General features: G+C 53.3%; 1 protein-coding gene across 1 annotated transcript; it reads left to right on the top strand.

Annotated features, from left to right (window-relative positions):
- Positions 1–2,449: 2,449 nt before the first annotated feature.
- On the top strand, positions 2,450–13,770 carry HPD (4-hydroxyphenylpyruvate dioxygenase). Its single transcript, XM_006746529.3, has 14 exons — positions 2,450–2,649; positions 2,765–2,791; positions 3,587–3,649; positions 4,010–4,114; positions 4,696–4,738; positions 4,933–5,015; positions 5,958–6,047; positions 7,533–7,636; positions 8,271–8,348; positions 8,888–9,050; positions 9,185–9,256; positions 10,609–10,731; positions 13,197–13,313; positions 13,411–13,770. The coding sequence occupies exons 1-14, from the start codon at positions 2,647–2,649 to the stop codon at positions 13,519–13,521; spliced, it is 1,182 nt and encodes a 393-aa protein (XP_006746592.1). The 5' UTR covers positions 2,450–2,646; the 3' UTR covers positions 13,522–13,770.
- The last annotated feature ends 3,375 nt before the right edge of the window (positions 13,771–17,145 follow it).

Here is a 17,145-nt window from a genome sequence, read left to right as displayed (position 1 = left end):
CGAGTTTCTCGGTGCCAGCCAAGGCTCAACCTTGCAAGCGGCCTTTCTATGAACAGCACCCTCAAGCTTGCTGTGTCCATTCCTTTCTGCACACCAGGGCGCAGTGGAGGATGAGTCTTAAGGGCCCATCTGAAGAGAGGGCGCCATGAGCACGGTCTCTAGAACCCAGCTCCCAGCTCAGGTTGGACAGAAGGTGGCAACTCGGGAGCAAAGAGCAGAGACGGCCATACTCAGCCACTGCTGACATGTTATCCCACCCTGCCCAGCCTGAGAAGGAGAATCTAGGAGGGAATACAGGGGCTCCAGAGACGGGGCCCTGTGCGTTCTCCCTCCCCCGTTTCGGCCTGCTGCTGGAAGAAGCACGCAGGAGTGTATCCAGAGTGTGACTGAGATCTGCAGTGTTTCTGGAAGCAAAGTCCAGGGGGTAGGACAGAACCACCAGCCTTGGCCAGCTGAGCCAGACACTTGCCTTCAGCACCCTGAGGCTGCTGATAACCTGCTCCCTTGATTTGGTAAACATTGACTATGTGCCTAGGACACCAGCCAGGCCAGGCTCCAGGAGTGGGGGCTCGAGTTGGCGACTGTGAACAAGGGGACAGGATGTTCCTTTTCACCTGGGAGGCTGAGAGGGCTGCACCGAGCCCTTCTCCCCTGGTGGAACCTTCTGGCCTGAGAGCTCCATTCTGGGCTACCTCTATGCCAGTTTTCTCAACTGGAAACCTAGAACCAGGGGGCGGAGGTGGACATTGAGGGCAGGCTGGCAATGCAACCCCAGGAGGGGCAGAATAAGGAGGTGGGACTACCTGGCCAGCCTCCAGACTTGCCCAGAAAACAGAAGAGAGAAGCTGGGAAAAGTTGTCTGGACTGGTGGAATGAGATCCAACTTCAGAAGCAAATAGGCCAGGGTTTGGGTTTCTTTTCCTCCCAGCTCCGGGGCTTTAGTCTCCCCATCCGTCCGGCGGGAACATCAACATCTCTGATGCGTAGAGAAGGCAGTGCAGCAATTAGAAAGGTGGTCCTGGAGTCAGAATAACCCGGTTCACATTCCAGCCCTACTATGCCTCTTGCTAACTGTGTGGCCCGGAAAAGTTCTTGAACCATCCTGGGCCCTACCTCCAGGGCTGCTGGCTAAAGCTGACCCATGGCAGAGCTTAGCTGAACCTCAAACCTGGGGCTGGGGAGTGCCGACTGGGCCCCCTGGGGAGAAGAGGGGGCCTGGCAGGGTTTGCTGAGGAAGGCAGAAAGGGGGGAGTCTCCTCCCAGATAAGTCCCTCTCTGCTCCCTGGTGGGAGGGAAAGGCATGGGAGGGAAGAAAGAAGGAAAGGAGAGAGTGGCTTCAGGCACTTTCTTGCTGTTTGTTACTTTTCTCATCTGAAATATGGTAATGTTGGACCGAACGATCCTTGAAGTCATTACTAGACATGCTGATCTGTTTTTCCGTATTTAAAAACAAAAAAAGGGCTGGTGCAGGACGATTTAGGAACCCAAGTGATGCAAGAGGGCAGGGGGTCATAACATAGTCATGGGTCAAGACTGTGAGCATCAGAGACTGGAAAAAGTTTCCAGGCAATGATGACAGTTGAAAAGTCAGTTCCCTGGAAAGAGGGCAAGATGGCTCAGCACCAGAGTTTTGGGGGACTGGGGTGAAGCAAGCGGCAGGGGGTTGTCCTGGAACCTTCAGGTGAATGCCATGGCTGGCCAGCAGTCAGTCACCATTCCATCTTTTAGGAATGTGAGACCTGAGGACTCAGGTATGGGGTTGCTGGGAGAGCCCTGGCATTCCTCCCAGAGCCATCTGCTCTCCCTTCCCACCACCCTGCAGATACTGAGAACCTGGGGCAGGGGGCAGGGCCATAACCTCCCTCGCATTACTCAGGCTGTGGCAACCCCAAGGCCCCCTGTTTTCCATCAGTTGCCCAAAGCCCTAAAGAGACAAGTAATCATAACCAACATTAACAGAGAATTCCTATGTGCTGCGCTCTACTCCAAAGACTTATGCTTCATCTCACTTAATCCCAATCATACTATTATTGCTTCCATTTTACACATTTTACAACTCCTCTGAGACTGAGGCTCAGAGGGGTTCCGTGACTCTCCGTGACTCTCCCCAGTCACATAGTATGTAGCAGGTCCAGGATTCAAACCCCCATACCCATGCCTCTAACCACTATGGAGTACAACCCTTTTACCTAATTATAAACCACATGCTCGCTATGCAAACAGGGCTTCAGGACCAGTCCCTAATTCCCCGTCAAATTTTCCCTAAACAAGAATTCCGCAGTCACCACTGCACTCAGTCTGGCCTTGACTTCTGAACTTTGGATTCTGGAGGGCAGAGATCATAGTCTCAACCTGGGGTCCTGGAGTGTGCCCTTGGCTCTGTGCCTTGGCTCTGCCCCACTGACTAGTGGCCTTGGGTAGTCACTCCCCTTCTCTGGGCCTGACAATATGACCCTGTCCACTGAGGCTGCAGCCGGATCAGAGGCTCCCAAGCCTAGGAGCTTCCAGGGTTGGATCAGCTTCCGCCCGCCCCTAGGAAGGCCAGGAGGCCAGGGGTGGGATCTGCTCGGTGTTAAATACTTCTGTCCAGCACTCCACTGGCCTCTTGTCCCAGTCTCAGAGCAGGAAGTTTGACCAAGATCAACCATGGTAAGTGCCTGCCTGGGGGGCAGGGCAGCCTCCCCAGTGATGATCTGCAGTGAGACTTCCAGAAGCGCCTTGTGTCTGAGCTTCCAAGTCTTACTGTCCTTTTCTTTCTCCTTAGACGACTTACAGCGACAAAGGAAAGAAGGTAAGTAGGAGGGGAAATGTGGGGTCAGGGCCCCAGGAGACTGGGATGTCAGCAAAGAGCAGAAAAGGAACTTCAGCGGGTATGTGATGTCCGAGATGCACACTCAGGCTCATCTCTCCAAAGAAAAACTTTACCTCTTCTTAAATTCCTGCTAATCTCTTAATCCTGTCTAGGAGTTCTTTCTAGATTTTTTATTTTTTTATGTGTAATCTCTACCCACACTGTGGGGCTCAAACTCACAACCTCGAGATCAAGAGTCGCATGCTCGGGGCGCCTGGGTGGCTCAGTTGGTTGAGCGACTGCCTTCGGCTCAGGTCATGATCCTGGAGTCCCTGGATTGAGTCCCGCGTCGGGCTCCCTGCTCGGCAGGGAGTCTGCTTCTCCCTCTGACCCTCCCCCCTCTCATGTGCTCTCTCTCATTCTCTCTCAAATAAATAAATAAAATCTTAAAAAAAAAAAAAAAAGAGTCGCATGCTCTACTAACAGAGCTAGCCAGGTGACCCTGGAAGTTCTTTCTAAGGTCTAACTTAAATCCGTGTTGCTGTAGCAGACAGCAGTTCCACTCTGTGAAATCTGGGCAGGCCTCCCAAGGGGGCTTTCCGATCCCCAACATCCAGGAGCTTGACTTCTCCATTGGAAACCTCTTTTGAGGCTTGGCAAGGCTGCAGGGTGTTTGGCTTCTCAGTTTTGGAATTAAGGCTGGGACAAGGAGAGTGGTTAGGGGACACCTCTCCATCCACACTTTTCTAAACCCACTTCCAGAGACTTAGCTTCTCCCCTTCTCTCCTCCTGCAGCCTCAGAGAGGCCGATTCCTTCATTTCCATTCCGTGACCTTCTGGGTTGGCAACGCCAAGCAGGTAAAAGCTGGGGCCAGGTATTAGAGTGGGCAGAGGGCAGGCCAGAGGGCCTCCTGGACAAGGGTGGTTCCCTGGCTGGGCCTGTGATTGGCCGCTGTGTGGGGAGGATCAGAGCCAGCGTTGGGACCATCCCAGAAATACAGACGCTCTTTAGATCCTAATTACACAATCAGGGCCTCGGACCCCAGCAGGAAACCTATCTGGTGTCGGAATGGGCCAGGGAGCCGCCTTTCTTCCCAGGACGGACTCTGTCCCTGGGGCAACAGGGCAGCTAGGCCAACGGGGACTGGAGGCTTCAGCCGGGGGGGGGGGGTCCCCCAGGCTGGCCCTCAGGAACCCGGTGGCAACTCTCTGATTCAGGCTGCGTCATTCTATTGCAACAAGATGGGCTTTGAACCACTAGCCTACAAAGGCCTGGAGACGGGTTCCCGGGAGGTAGTCAGCCATGTGATCAAGCAAGGCAAGGTAAGTCCCCACCCCAGGACCGCACTCACCCAGGCCAGCCTCTCTGTCCCTGCTGGTCTCTGAGCCTCCTATGGGCTCTGGTGCTTGTGGGTGAAGTAGACCAGGAGGCCCTTTCCCCAGGCCCACCTGGTTCTCTCCCAAGATGTCTGGTGAGGATAAGGGAGCATGAACTGAGAGCCCCCACCAGCACCTCCTTTGGCACCTTCGTACAACAGACCACAGAGACCTTAGTCTCATCTCCTTCTCGGCCTGGCCCCACTCTGGCCTCACAGATGTTTGGGAGAAGTTGACAGAGGCCTTAGACATCAAAGCTGAAAGTCTGACTAGTGCCCTGATCCCTGGGAATCCTGGGGCTCTCTCCCATGGTGGGGCCTGAGCAACAGCTCATCTCAGAGGGGAAGCTGAGGCAGAGAAGGGGCTGGAACCCAGGGTCAAGGAGTCCTTCCTGGCTGGGAGGGGCGATCTGATCCGAATGCCCCACTGGGGTGTCTCACAGGTGGGTGGGGAGGAGGGGATGGGGGTGCACCTCCACATGCTGGCCTGAGCCACCAGCTACACCTCCTCTCTCCTCTCTGCCTTAGATTGTGTTTGTCTTCTCCTCCGCCCTCAACCCCTGGAACAAAGGTGAGGAAGCCCAGGGGGTTCAGGGTGCCAGGAAGTGAAGACATGCTATTGTGGGTTGTGGTTGGGCTCAGGGACTAGGGAGTGGGTCTGGTTCAGCGAGGGTTCCCCAGCCTAGAAGAAGATGGAGCCCAGAGGCTGACAGAGAGGTGAGGGAGCCATGACTCCAGCACCATGACCTCCCCTACCGGCCACAGAGATGGGCGACCACCTGGTAAAACACGGTGACGGAGTGAAAGACATCGCTTTTGAGGTGGAGGACTGTGACTACATCGTTCAGGTGAGTCCGCACCTGGGCTGCCCTCTGCCTGCCACGGGGAGCCCTGCGGGTCAGGGCTGGAGGACCCGCCATGTTGGAGTGCCAAGCCCAGACACTGGTGTGATGCACACCCGAGTTCCAGGGATGCCCTGGCCCTTGCTAGCTGCATGTCCTCTCACTGAGCCTCAGTTTCCACATCTGTAAAACGGACAACCACAGCACCTACCTCACTGGGTGGACACAGAGGACCTGAGGCCATAATTACCACTTCTTGAGCACGACTCTGAACCAAACACCATATTCAAGAAGCCGCTTAGAGGTTCAGAGCATAGAAGCCAGAGGCCCACTGCCCAGGTCTGAATCTTATTATCTGTGAGACTTTGGGCAAGTGACTTAACTTCTCTGTGCCTATAGATCTCATCACCTATAGAACGGAGACAAGAACAGTACCTTTCCTGTAATGTTGCTGTGAGGAAGAAGGAGTTTGGTAAATACCTTCACCAATGCCTGACATGTGATAAGCACAGCCATGCAGTAAGGTTTCGCTACATAAAGGCATGAGCCATGCATGGAAGGCACCCCGCAGAGGGTCTGACACACAGCAGGTTCTCAGTCAATGGGAGGGGTTCTTCTATCCCACCGCCTGGTTTACAGATGGGGAGGTTGAGGACTGGAGAGGGGGCAGGGCCAGAGTGAGTTAGCAGAGGTGGGACACACCCCCACCCCCCCCCCCGGTTTGTCTCTCATAGCTCCAACTCTGGGCCTGGGCCTCAGTTTCCCTATCTGCCAAACAGGCACAAGGCACGGGTGTCAGGGGCAACAGCTGAAGCTGGCTGTCATTCCTGCCTGGGTCTGGGAAAGCAGGATGAGCCTGTGGCAGGACGAGGCAGGACCACGGGGCAGCCAGCCAGGGTTCCGGGAGGGTCCAGCACTTACTGCCTCCCTGACCCATCTTCTCTGCAGAAAGCCCGGGAACAGGGCGCCAAAATCGTGCGGGAGCCCTGGATAGAGCAAGATAAGTTTGGGAAGGTGAAATTGGCCGTGTTGCAGACGGTGAGTTCACTTCGGTGCCCCTACCCCTCCTGCTGTCAGCTCCCCTGAGATGCCAGGATCCCCACCCCCACTCCCTCATGCCATCCCACCCTGGTGCCTTGAAGCAGACATTCTCCTCTAAGTCTCACTGCCTGCAGTGCTTGGCCAGTGTGCAGAGGCTGATGGGAGCTACCAGTCCCCCCCTGATGCTTCCCTTCCTCCCCTGTGGACGGGGAGAGTGTGGGGGCAGATGGCAATGACAACACAGGGGTGTAAACTGAGGACAAGGGCTTTGAAGAAGCGGGCGAGTGGGGTCTGGGGAAGACTTTGGGCAAAGCGCTCCACCTCTCTGGGACTCTGTTTAAATGAGCAAGGACTGCAGCTGGACCATCTGTGTGGCCTGAGAATGCTACTTAACCGTTTCTTCAACTATAACCCCATCCAGGGTCATTGCAAGGCTCAAGTGAGATCATTCCTGCACAGCGTTTAGAACGGTACCTGGTATATCACAGACACGCAGCAAAGATTCCCAAGTCTGTGTTACTGTCATACAGAGGTGACCACAGGTCCCACCTCCTCAAGGTTAAATACAACTTAAAGATTGTTAACATGATTGAAAAAAAACAAAACAAAACCTTTTTTTTAAAAAAGATCTTGGGGCGCCTCGGTGGCTCAGTTGTTAAGCATCTGCCTTTGGCTCAGGTCATGATCCCAGGGTCCTGGGATCGAGCCCCGCGTCGGGCTCCCTGCTCAGTGGGAAGCCTGCTTCTCCCTCCCCCACTCTCCCTGCTTGTGTTCCCTCTCTCGCTGTGTCTCTCTCTGTCAAGTAAATAAATAAAATCTTTAAAAATAAATAAATAAGATCTTATTTTATTTTTTAAAGATTTTATTTATTTATTTATTGAGAGTGGGGAGAGGCAGAGAGAGAATCTCAAGCAGACTCTGTGCTGAGCAGGGAGCCCAACACGGGGCTTGATCCCACGACCCTGAGATCATGACCTGAACCGAAATCAAGAGCCAGTTCCTTAACTAACTGAGCCACCCAAGCGCCCCCTTAAGATTTTATTATTAAGTAATGTCTACACCCAACGTGGGGCTTGAACTCACAACGCCGAGATTAAGAGTCTCACACTCCACCGGTGGAGCCAGCCAGGCGTCCCAGAACCCTTTGATATAATTTGAGCCAGTGCCCTCATCATTCTCACTTAGTCAATACATTTGTACTGAGCACCTACAATGAGCCAGGCACTGTCCTAGATGCTGAGGATCCCATGATGAGCAAAACAGTGTCCCTGCCCTCACAGAGATTCTGGTCCCATGGGGCAGGCAGATGGTCAAAGAAAGTCCCAAACAAATGACAGACTGCAATTCATTTCAGAGAGGGGAAGATCACAGACAGAGTTAGGGTCAGACCCGGGCTGGAACCGTGTGGGCACCGGGAGATGTGGCCCAGTCTTGGCGGGGATGGGACCACAGGGGCCAAGCCTAGTTGTTTTCTACCCATAGTATGGGGACACCACACACACCCTGGTGGAAAAGATGAACTATAGCGGCCGGTTCTTGCCTGGATTCGAGACCCCAGCATCTGTGGACCCCCTACTTTCCAAGCTGTGAGTGCCCCTCGGGCTTGGGGGGGTATAGAAAGTCCTGAGGGTGGTGGAAAGCAATGCCCTGATCCTCCATGCAGACTGGGCTTCTCTGAGGGGCAGAGCATCTGGGAGGCTGCTGGGGAACTCCTGAGGGTCACTAAGGGGTGGCTTGAAGAGGCAACACAGAGGTTAAGCACCTAGGCTCTGGAACCAACTGCCTGGGCTCAAACCCCGGCTCTGTCATTTTTTTTTAAAGATTTTATTTATTTGAGAGACAGAGAGAGAGAGAGCATGAGCCAGAGGGAGGGGCAGAGGGAGGGGGAGAAGCAGACTCCCCGCTGAGCAGGGAACCCAATGCGGGGCCCAATCCCAGGACCCTGAGATCATGACCTGAGCAGAAGGCAGACGCTTAATTGACTGAGCCCCACAGGCGCCCTATGGCTGTGTCATTTTCTAGCTATTTAATCTCCGTATTTATTTTATTCCTCTCTGCCTCAGTTCCTCATCTGTAAAATGGGACTAGTAATAGCGTGCAAGTCAACACCAGTAAGGTGGCTCTAGAACATGCTATGTCACAGTGAGCAGCTACTGTGGGGAGGGGGAGATTTAGGAAGTAGCCCTCTCCTCACCTCCTGATGGCTTCCTGCCCCGAAAGGCCTAGCTGCAGTCTCGAGATGATCGACCACATTGTGGGAAACCAGCCTGATCAGGAGATGGTGTCTGCCTCTGAGTGGTGAGTCCCTGGCCCAACCCCTCACTGCAAAGGAGACAGGTCCGCTCCCCAGTTCTTTTCTCAAGACACTGGACTGGGAAATGGAGCACAAGGGCGAGGGAGCTTAGCTTGATGCCCCTGAGTCATCTGTTCCCTGAGGATCAGAGCCTTTAAGGCTCAAAGGGACCCACGGGTCCTCCCTCTGAGGACCCTTGGGGAAGGTTGGCACAGAGGGCGTCACAGTCCAGGGAGACCTGGAGGAAGTCTGTCGCTACCCCAAACAGCGCCCTTGCGCAAATGAGAAGCAAGTGCCCTTCTCAAAGGGCACTTCTCTCGGTCGGACTCTTGCCATACCACACAGATCTTGTTACAAGACACTTCACGTCCACCCGAAGGAAAATGGTCAGAATCAAGGTACAGGCGTTCAGTGGGTATGAGGTGAATGGTGGTTCCTTTCTGGAGGCTGCTCAGGGGACAAATTCTGGAAGGTGGAAGTAGGGGCAAGGAGCCAGTCCCTGGCAGGCACACAGAGCCAACGTGTCCTTATGGCCACCCCACAGGTACCTGAAGAATCTGCAGTTTCACCGGTTCTGGTCTGTGGATGACACACAGGTGCACACAGAATACAGCTCTCTGCGCTCCATCGTGGTGGCCAATTTTGAGGAGTCCATCAAGATGCCCATTAATGAGCCAGCACCAGGGAAGAAGAAATCTCAGATCCAGGTGGGGCCTTCCCTGGACTCCGGGGGCCTGGCTGGGGAAGAAGAAAGCAGGGAAGAGCTTTGAAGGCTCCTGAGGAGGCAGGAATATGGGTGACAGGAGCCAATGACCGTGTTTGCCTTGTTTCCCTCCCCCAGGAATATGTGGACTATAACGGGGGCGCTGGGGTCCAGCACATTGCTCTCAAGACCCAAGACATCATCACAGCGGTGAGAAGCTCATTCCTGGTCCTAATTCACCTTTCATCTAGCTCCAGAGCCAAAATGGAGGAGGGAGTGGGGGGCGGGTAGTGGCAATCCTCGGCCCCCTTGGCCAGCCCAGATGGCTGACTGGGCTCTCTTACTGGTTCCTGCCACTCAAATGCAGGCACATTCCCACCCCAGAGAGTTCCCTTTCCCTGCTGGCTTTAAAAGTAGCAGGTGCCAGAGTAAAAGAGGAAGCCTGGATTCTAGTCCTAGTTCTGCAAGTGACTTGCTGTGTGTCCCCTGGGGGATTCAGCCCCCTCTCTGGGCTTCAGCTGCCTCACCTCGAAAATGAGGATATTAGGCTACAAGATTGACTAGGTCCTTTGAGCCAAGTTAAATGCGCAGACTCTGTGGAACCGGCCTATTCCTAAGGCAGCAGTATATCAAAGTGGACACGAGCCTGACTGTCCCTTTCCATCCTGGCCTAACCAAGAATTCACTGCATGACCTTGGCAATTTCACCCATTCATTCACCCACTCAGTAGATGTGTACTGGGCACCTACTATGTGTATCGGGCACCCTTTTAGGTACTTGGGTTACATGAGCAGACAAAACAATAGTCTCTGCTTTAGTGAAGGCATAAAACAAAACAAGGAAGATACATGTGCTAGATGGTGTGAGTGCTCTGGAGGAAAACCAAGCAGGGCAATGGGAGAGGGAGGGTGAAGGACACTGCACATTTAAACAGGGCGGTCACGAAAGGCCACATTGAGAAGGAGACATCTGAGAACACAGAGTTGGAAGGAGGGAAGCATGTGGACAACTGGGAAATGTGCCCCGAGAGTAGAAGCGACAGGCAGGGCAGAGGAAGGCTGGAGGCACAGCAAGGAGGTCAGTGTGGCTGGAACAGAATGAGCAAGGACGAGGGGGTAGGAGGTGAGGTCAGAAGGTGGGAGTGAGGACAGATGGTAAGGGCTTTGAATGTGACTCTGAGACAAGACACCACTGTGGGGTAAGCAGAGGAGTGGCGTGATTTGACCTGTGTTTTTAAATAAAATCACTCTGGCTACAATGTTGAGAATAGATATTTAATCTCTTGATGCCTCAGTTTCCCCAACTATGAAATGGGGATAATAATTGTCCAGATACCTCAAAAAGTGACTGCATGGACATAATGAGGCAATACACGGAAAGTGCTTGGGAGGCAGGCACATGATGAGAATTCGGTAAACGTGAGCGATGGCTGTTCTTCTAACCGGGCCCACGAGGGGACTGGCAGGCAGGGGAAACTAGGATAGGGACTCTGCCTCCTCCTGGCTGGTGGTGTTGAGCATGGAGAGAGGAGGAGACTGACCTTGACCCTTCCTTGAGACAGATTCGCCACTTGAGAGAGAGAGGCATGGAGTTCTTGGCTGTTCCACCAATGTACTACAAACAACTTCGGGAGAAGCTCAAGTCGGCCAAGATCCGAGTGAAGGAGAGTATTGATACCCTGGAGGTGAGGCTAGTGCAGGATCCTTGAGTTTGAGCTGGGGACAATGAGCCCTGAGTTCCATCTCGCCTCACAAACACTGTCTATGAGCCTACCCTGAATTAGGCATTGGGACACAGAAGGAAAACCAGACCAGGTCCCCACGATCATGGGACTTGCAGTCTGGTGGGGAGATAGATGACAGGCAAATAAATAAATAATAACACAAACACCATCGGAGAGTTGATGCTGTGCAGAAAGTTAAAACAGGCTACGACGGAGAGTGACCTGGGGCTACTTCACCAGAGGTGATCTGGGAGGGCCTCTCTGAGGAGTTGACTTTTCAGTGAACTCTAAACAATCAGCGGGAGATGGCTGTGTGAAGCTAGGGGAAGGACAGTCCTGGTGAGTCAGGAGCAAGCTCCAAGTGTCTGAGGAACAGGAAGAAGGCAAGAATGGATGAAAGGAAGTATTTGAGGACTGGCCTAGGTCACTGAGGTAGGCAGGGGCTGATTCCTCTTTTAGCCTCTTTAGGAGTTTGGATTTTGTTCTTCTGTGGCCAGACACCACTGGAGGATTTTGTTTTGGTTTGGTGGTGTTTTGTTTTTGTTTTTAACAGCTTTATTGATATAAAAGTCACATAACATATAAGGCACTCTTCTAAAGTTTTTTTTTGGCAGAGAGAGAGAGACACACACACACACAGCGAGAGAGGGAACACAAGCAGGGGGAGTGGGAGAGGGAGAAGCAGGCTTCCCACTGAGCAGGGAGCCCGATGTGGGACTCGATCCCAAGACCCCAGGATCATGACCTGAGCCGAAGGCAGACGCTTAACTACTGAGCCACCAACGCGCCCCTAAAGCACTCTTTTAAATTCAGGGCACCTGGGTGGTTCAGTCAGTTGAACGTCTGCCTTCGGCTCTGGGCATGATCCTGGGGTCCCGGGATGGGATCAAGCCCCAGGTCGGGCTCCCAGCTCAGCAGCTCAGTGGGGCTCCCTGCTCAGCAAGGAGTCTACTTCTCCCTCTCCCTCTGCCCCTCCCCCCACTCCTCTCTCTCTCTCAAATAAATAAAATCTTTTTAAAAAACTTTTAAAAATATGGGGCGCCTTGGTGGCTCAGTTGGTTAAGCGACTGCCTTCGGCTCAGGTCATGGTCCTGGAGTCCCGGGATCGAGTCCCGCGTCAGGTTCCCTGCTCGGCGGGGAGTCTGCTTCTCCCTCTGACCCTCCCCCCTCTCATGCTCTCTCTCTCTCTTTCTCATTCTCTCTCTCAAATAAATAAATATTAAAAAATAAATAAAAACTTTAAAAAATAAAGTGCACCATGCAGTGGTTTTTAGCTATTCATTATGTTGTGCAGCTATCATCAAAATCAATTTTAGGACATTTTATTTTATTTTTTTTTAAAGATTTTATTTTATTCATTTGAGAGAATGAGAGACAGAGAGCACGAGAGGGCAGAGGGAGAAGCAGACCCCCCGCCGAGCAGGGAGCCCGATGCGGGACTCGATCCCGGGACCCCAGGATCATGAGCCGAGCCGAAGGCAGTCGCTTAACCAACTGAGCCACCCAGGCGCCCCTTTTAGGACATTTTAATCACCTGAAACTTCACAGCCTTCATCACCTCCCAGTCCCTCCATTACCCGCCCCCCGCCCCGCTCCCTGCAGTCCTAGGCAAGCATTCATCTGTCTTGTTTCTATAGATTTGCCTATTCTGAACTTGTCATATAAATGGAATCATGCACTATGGGATCTTTTGTGTCTGGCTTCTCTCACGGAGCATCATGTTTGCAAGGTGCATCCAGGTTGTAGCAGGTGTCCGCGCTTCCTTCCTCTTTGTGGCTGAATCATAGCCCATTGTGTGGGTATATCACATTTTTCTTATCTATTCATCAGTTGATGGACATTGGGTTGTTTCCGCTTTTTGGCTATTACTGTGAGTAATGTTGCTGTAATCATTGGTATACAAGTTTTTGTGTGGACCTGTGTTTTTAATTCTCTTGGGATTATACCTAGGAGTGGAACTGCCAGGTTATAGGTAACCGTATGTTTAACCTTTTGAGGAATCGCCAGTTTTCTCCCGGGGCTGCAAGCATTTTACATTCCACCAGTAACATAGGAGGGTTCTGATTTCCACTGGAGGACTGTAAACAGGGGAACGACATGATCTGATTTTTAAAAGATCCCTTGGGGTGTTTGTGGGGAGGATAGACTGTAAAGAGGCAAGAGGGAAGCAGTGGGACCTGTGCAGAGACCACTGGGGTGGGTGATCCAGGACAGCCTTGACGGTGGCTTACACACGGACTGTGGCGGGCAGGTGGTAACAGGAGAATTTAGGGATCTATTTGGGGGTGCCTGGAACTGCGGGAGAATGGGATCTTTTCTTGACTTTCGGGTGCAGGAGCTCTGACGGGCTTTCTAAAGACTCCACCGTGCCCGACTGGAGTGTGGGCCAGCCGCCCCTCTAACCCAGCCTCCTGCCTCCTACCTAGGAGCTGAAAATCCTGGTAGACTACGACGAGAAAGGCTACCTCTTGCAGATCTTCACCAAGCCCATGCAGGATCGGCCCACGCTCTTCCTGGAAGTCATCCAGCGCCACAATCACCAGGTACGAGCTATTCCCGACAAGCCCCCGAAGCCAGGCAGGGTAGCACGGTGGGCTTTCTCTAGACCCGCAGCTCACCTTCTTCTCTCTCCCGCTCCAGGGTTTTGGAGCCGGCAACTTCAACTCACTGTTCAAGGCTTTCGAGGAGGAGCAGGACCTGCGGGGCAACCTCACCGACTTGGAGAACACCCGGACCCTGCCGGGCATGTAGGCCCTGAGGACCCAGCGGCCCCACCGTGGCCCCACCGTGGCCCCGCCCACCCGCCGGCGTGCGGTGGGCCACGCCCTCAGTCCTGGAACACGCCCACCCCACGGACCCTGAACTGCAAGCCTTCCTTACTGGCCACTCCCTCTAGGCCCCGCCCACCAGCCCGGTACACCCAGGCGCTGACCACGCCCCCCTCGGTTGGGCCCCTCCCTGCTCCCGCCCTCCGGAATAAAGCGGACCGGGGTCCTGTGAGACGTCTTGGTGTTTGCGCCGTGCTGGGGCAGTGACGCCCCTCGGCCTGCAGGGGGAGCTCAGGGCCGCAGCACTGCAGGAGGCGTCCGCGTTCTTGCTTCGGAGCCAGGCCCAAGCCCGGGAGGCGCCGAGCGCAAGCGTTTTGCTAAGTGGGACCGCGCCGGTCAGGGAGAATTCTGGAACCAGGGGGTGCAGAGGGCTGACACGCTAGAGGGGAAGACAGTATCATTTCACAGAGGGTTATGAAGATAAAGCGGTGATGATGAGATTGTGTGAAGGTAAAACTGGGAGGGGTGCTAATTTCGGTGGAGAGAAAGCCCCTCTGGAGAGAGGACATTTGGGAACTAGCCACGGAAAAACCTGGGGAAAGAGCATACCCAGGAAGGGTAGTAGGCCTTGAGGTGAAACCGTGCTTGGCAGCATCCCGTCTGATGGCTTTATGATATCTCCCCAAGTTTGCTGCTCTGCGCCCAAACTTCTGGGCATGGGAGAGAGGAAGGCGTTAGTTAGCCAAGGAACTTCGGGGCACATCCCTGCTCAGCAACCTAGGGACATGGTTCCTGGTCTGAGAAGTAGAGCAGGTGTGTGTGGGGGGTGGGGGGGTGGTTCTGAGCCCCTCAGCTTCTGCCCTCGAGTTTTAAAAACTGGAGAAAGGAACTGGGGGTAAATTGGGTCTCTTCTGCTTCTGATACTTGCCCAGCCCTTCCTGCGGGTGAGGCAGCTCAGAACCCGGAGCAGGCGGATCTGAGCATAAGGAAAAATTCTAAGTTGGTACAATAGAGGAATTTGGGGATTCCCCCCGCCGCAGATTATAGAAGTCAGGGTTTCTGGGATCATGAACTTAAGAAATGAAAAGAATAGCAGTGAGAAGCCAGAGGAACAATGACAACCCCAGTTAAAAATACCCTCCCTCCACTTTCCCATGGCTTATGCAAAGCAGAGAAATTCTGTATCTCAGAAGGTTGCAAACTGGTGGCTCACGGACCAAATCTGGCTCACAGATGTATTTTATTTAGTCTGTATAGTTTTAAACAAATGTGAGTCATCGTTTCAGAAAGTTGGGATACTTCACATACAAATTCTAGGATTCTGGTTCTTCTTGGAAGAACCAGGCCGTTCTGGGCTTGCCTTCCTATGCAGTAACAATCAGCTGGTGCCAGGTGGTGGGTGCCTCCTTAGACGGGACATGGGCAGAGCAGACCCTCATTAGCTGAGTGGGCTAGGGAGCAGGATTGCCTGGGTTCATACCCCGGATCAGCTACTTGCTAGCTGTGTGACCTTGGGCAAGCTACTTGACTTCTCAGTGCCTCAATTTTCCTTACCTGTTAAATGAGGATGGTAACAACACCCACCTCCTAGCACTGCGGTACGTTTAATAGATGTTTTAAAACAGTGGCCGGCATGATGTCAGGGCTATGTGTTTGCTCTTGTTATTTTGGGAGAGGGGCCTGGGTGAGGGGTCTTGCCCAAGTCTGCCTGGCACTTCCTTCTCCCCACCCCACCCTGGCCTACATGCAGATGGCTCAAGTTGGGGCTCCCTTTTTGGCCCCCACAGCAGGACCAGAGAAGAAAGGGCTTGTCCTATGGGACTGAGGGGGCAGAGGGAGAGGTGGATAGCTTTGAAGAATAAGGGAGAAGGGGAACCGTCTGACTTGGTAGTGGAGGGAAAAGGAGAGGTTGGGGGTTTCTAGGGTTTGAGTTTAGGTAACCAGCCGCAGCAGTGGTGGGCGGAGCGGTCGAATAGAAGTGCCATTGACCAAGGTGGAAATTACGGCAGGAGGAGTAGGTTCAAGAGGGAAGATGAAGGAAACTCAAATTTGGATGGGTGTTTCCTTTCTGTGCCTTGGGCTGGACGCCCTGGATTGTCCTCATGTGGCCCTGCAAGGCCCCACAGCACCTGCCTCCCCCACCCCCACTCGGGACCTCTCAGACCTCATTTCCTTTACTCCCCCCTCCCTCATTCAGCTGCAGCCACTCAGACCTCCACCTCCGGACCTCCGTGCTGGTCCTCAATTACACCAGGCGGCTTTAGCCTCAGGACCTTTGCACTCACGGTTCCATCTGCCTTCAATACCCTCCCTCCAGGTGTCCACGGGGCTGATCTCCTTTGAGTTTTGTTCACATGTGGGCTAAGCAGACTTCCCTGACCACTGTATTTAAAATCTCACCCCCTCTCAACTGATACCCCTTCTCATAGCTAATTTTCTCCTTATCATAGCGTGTGTTCTTCATGTTTGCCTGGCTCACAAGAACACAATCACCAAGACAGGGGGGTGTCTTCTCCACTCCTGTATCCCCAGTGCCTAGAGAACCGTCTGACACATCGTAGGTGCTCAACAATATTGGGTGAATGAACAGAATGGCTAGCAGCTGCTCTTTTCTCTTTCCTGGCTCAGTCTCCCCCTCAGCCTTTCCTGTCCCCACGAATCCACCTTCAGTGGTGTTCACCTGTCTGGATGCACAATTCCGAACAGCAGCCCACCACCGAGGGCATCTCCCCTGCCTTCACAAGTGAGGCTGCAAAGAACATCTGTGTACGTATTGTTGCCTGCTTGTGGCTGTCGGGCTCAATTCCAGGCAGCGGAACATTTGGGCTGGAAGTTCATGAGCATTTTTAAACTGTTAATATCTAATTTTTCCTCCTGAAGGTTGTGGCAACTTAAGCTTACACTGATGATGCCCAAGTGCCCCCCGCCCCATGCCGGCCAGCACTGGCTATTTTGTGGTGGAATCTGCATGTCCCTGGTAAGAAGGGAGGTCAGGCATTTTCTCAGTCATGCTGCTTATGGCTGGGGTTTGGCGTCTGTCCTTCTCAGGGGCAAGTGGACAACATCTAACCAACTCTCCATGGGCCCCGTGGCTACCCCACCACTGGATCAGGCAGAGTTGAGACCTACGGGGCACAGAAGCTCTGGAATAGCACAAACACTAGATTCACTTAATGCTTCTTCACTTGTGGCTCTTTTTTCAGTCCCTTCCCCCTCAAATGCAAACCAGAGGGCTGTCCCCTGAAAACGAGTGGTGAGCATCTTTGAGGTACCACCTTTCCAACTTCTTCCCGTGAGAGCAATAGGATATTTGAGCTTGTTTCCTAATTGCAAACCTTTAGCAGTGTTAGACCTAAGATTTTAAGAAAAGTTGTAGAAGCAAAACTGAAAAGCAAAAAAACCTTGAAAGGTCTAGTCTATAAGTTGGCCCAGTTCACATAATCCACCTGACAGGCTCAGAGTTTAAGAACCACCAGTCTGAGTGGAGCACACCACACCTAGCTCCTTCTACCCGGAGCCTAGCCAGGCCACCCTCCCTGTGAGCCGTGTGTGCCCCATCAGAAAGAAAGGAGGAGGAGAGGGAGAGAGGAGAGCAAGAGAGATGGCG

This window comes from Leptonychotes weddellii, chromosome 13, assembly GCF_054177405.1.
Source record: "Leptonychotes weddellii isolate Sample4059 chromosome 13, ASM5417740v2, whole genome shotgun sequence".
Classification (NCBI taxonomy): domain Eukaryota; kingdom Metazoa; phylum Chordata; class Mammalia; order Carnivora; family Phocidae; genus Leptonychotes; species Leptonychotes weddellii.
This window is presented reverse-complemented; position numbering and strand designations above follow the sequence as displayed.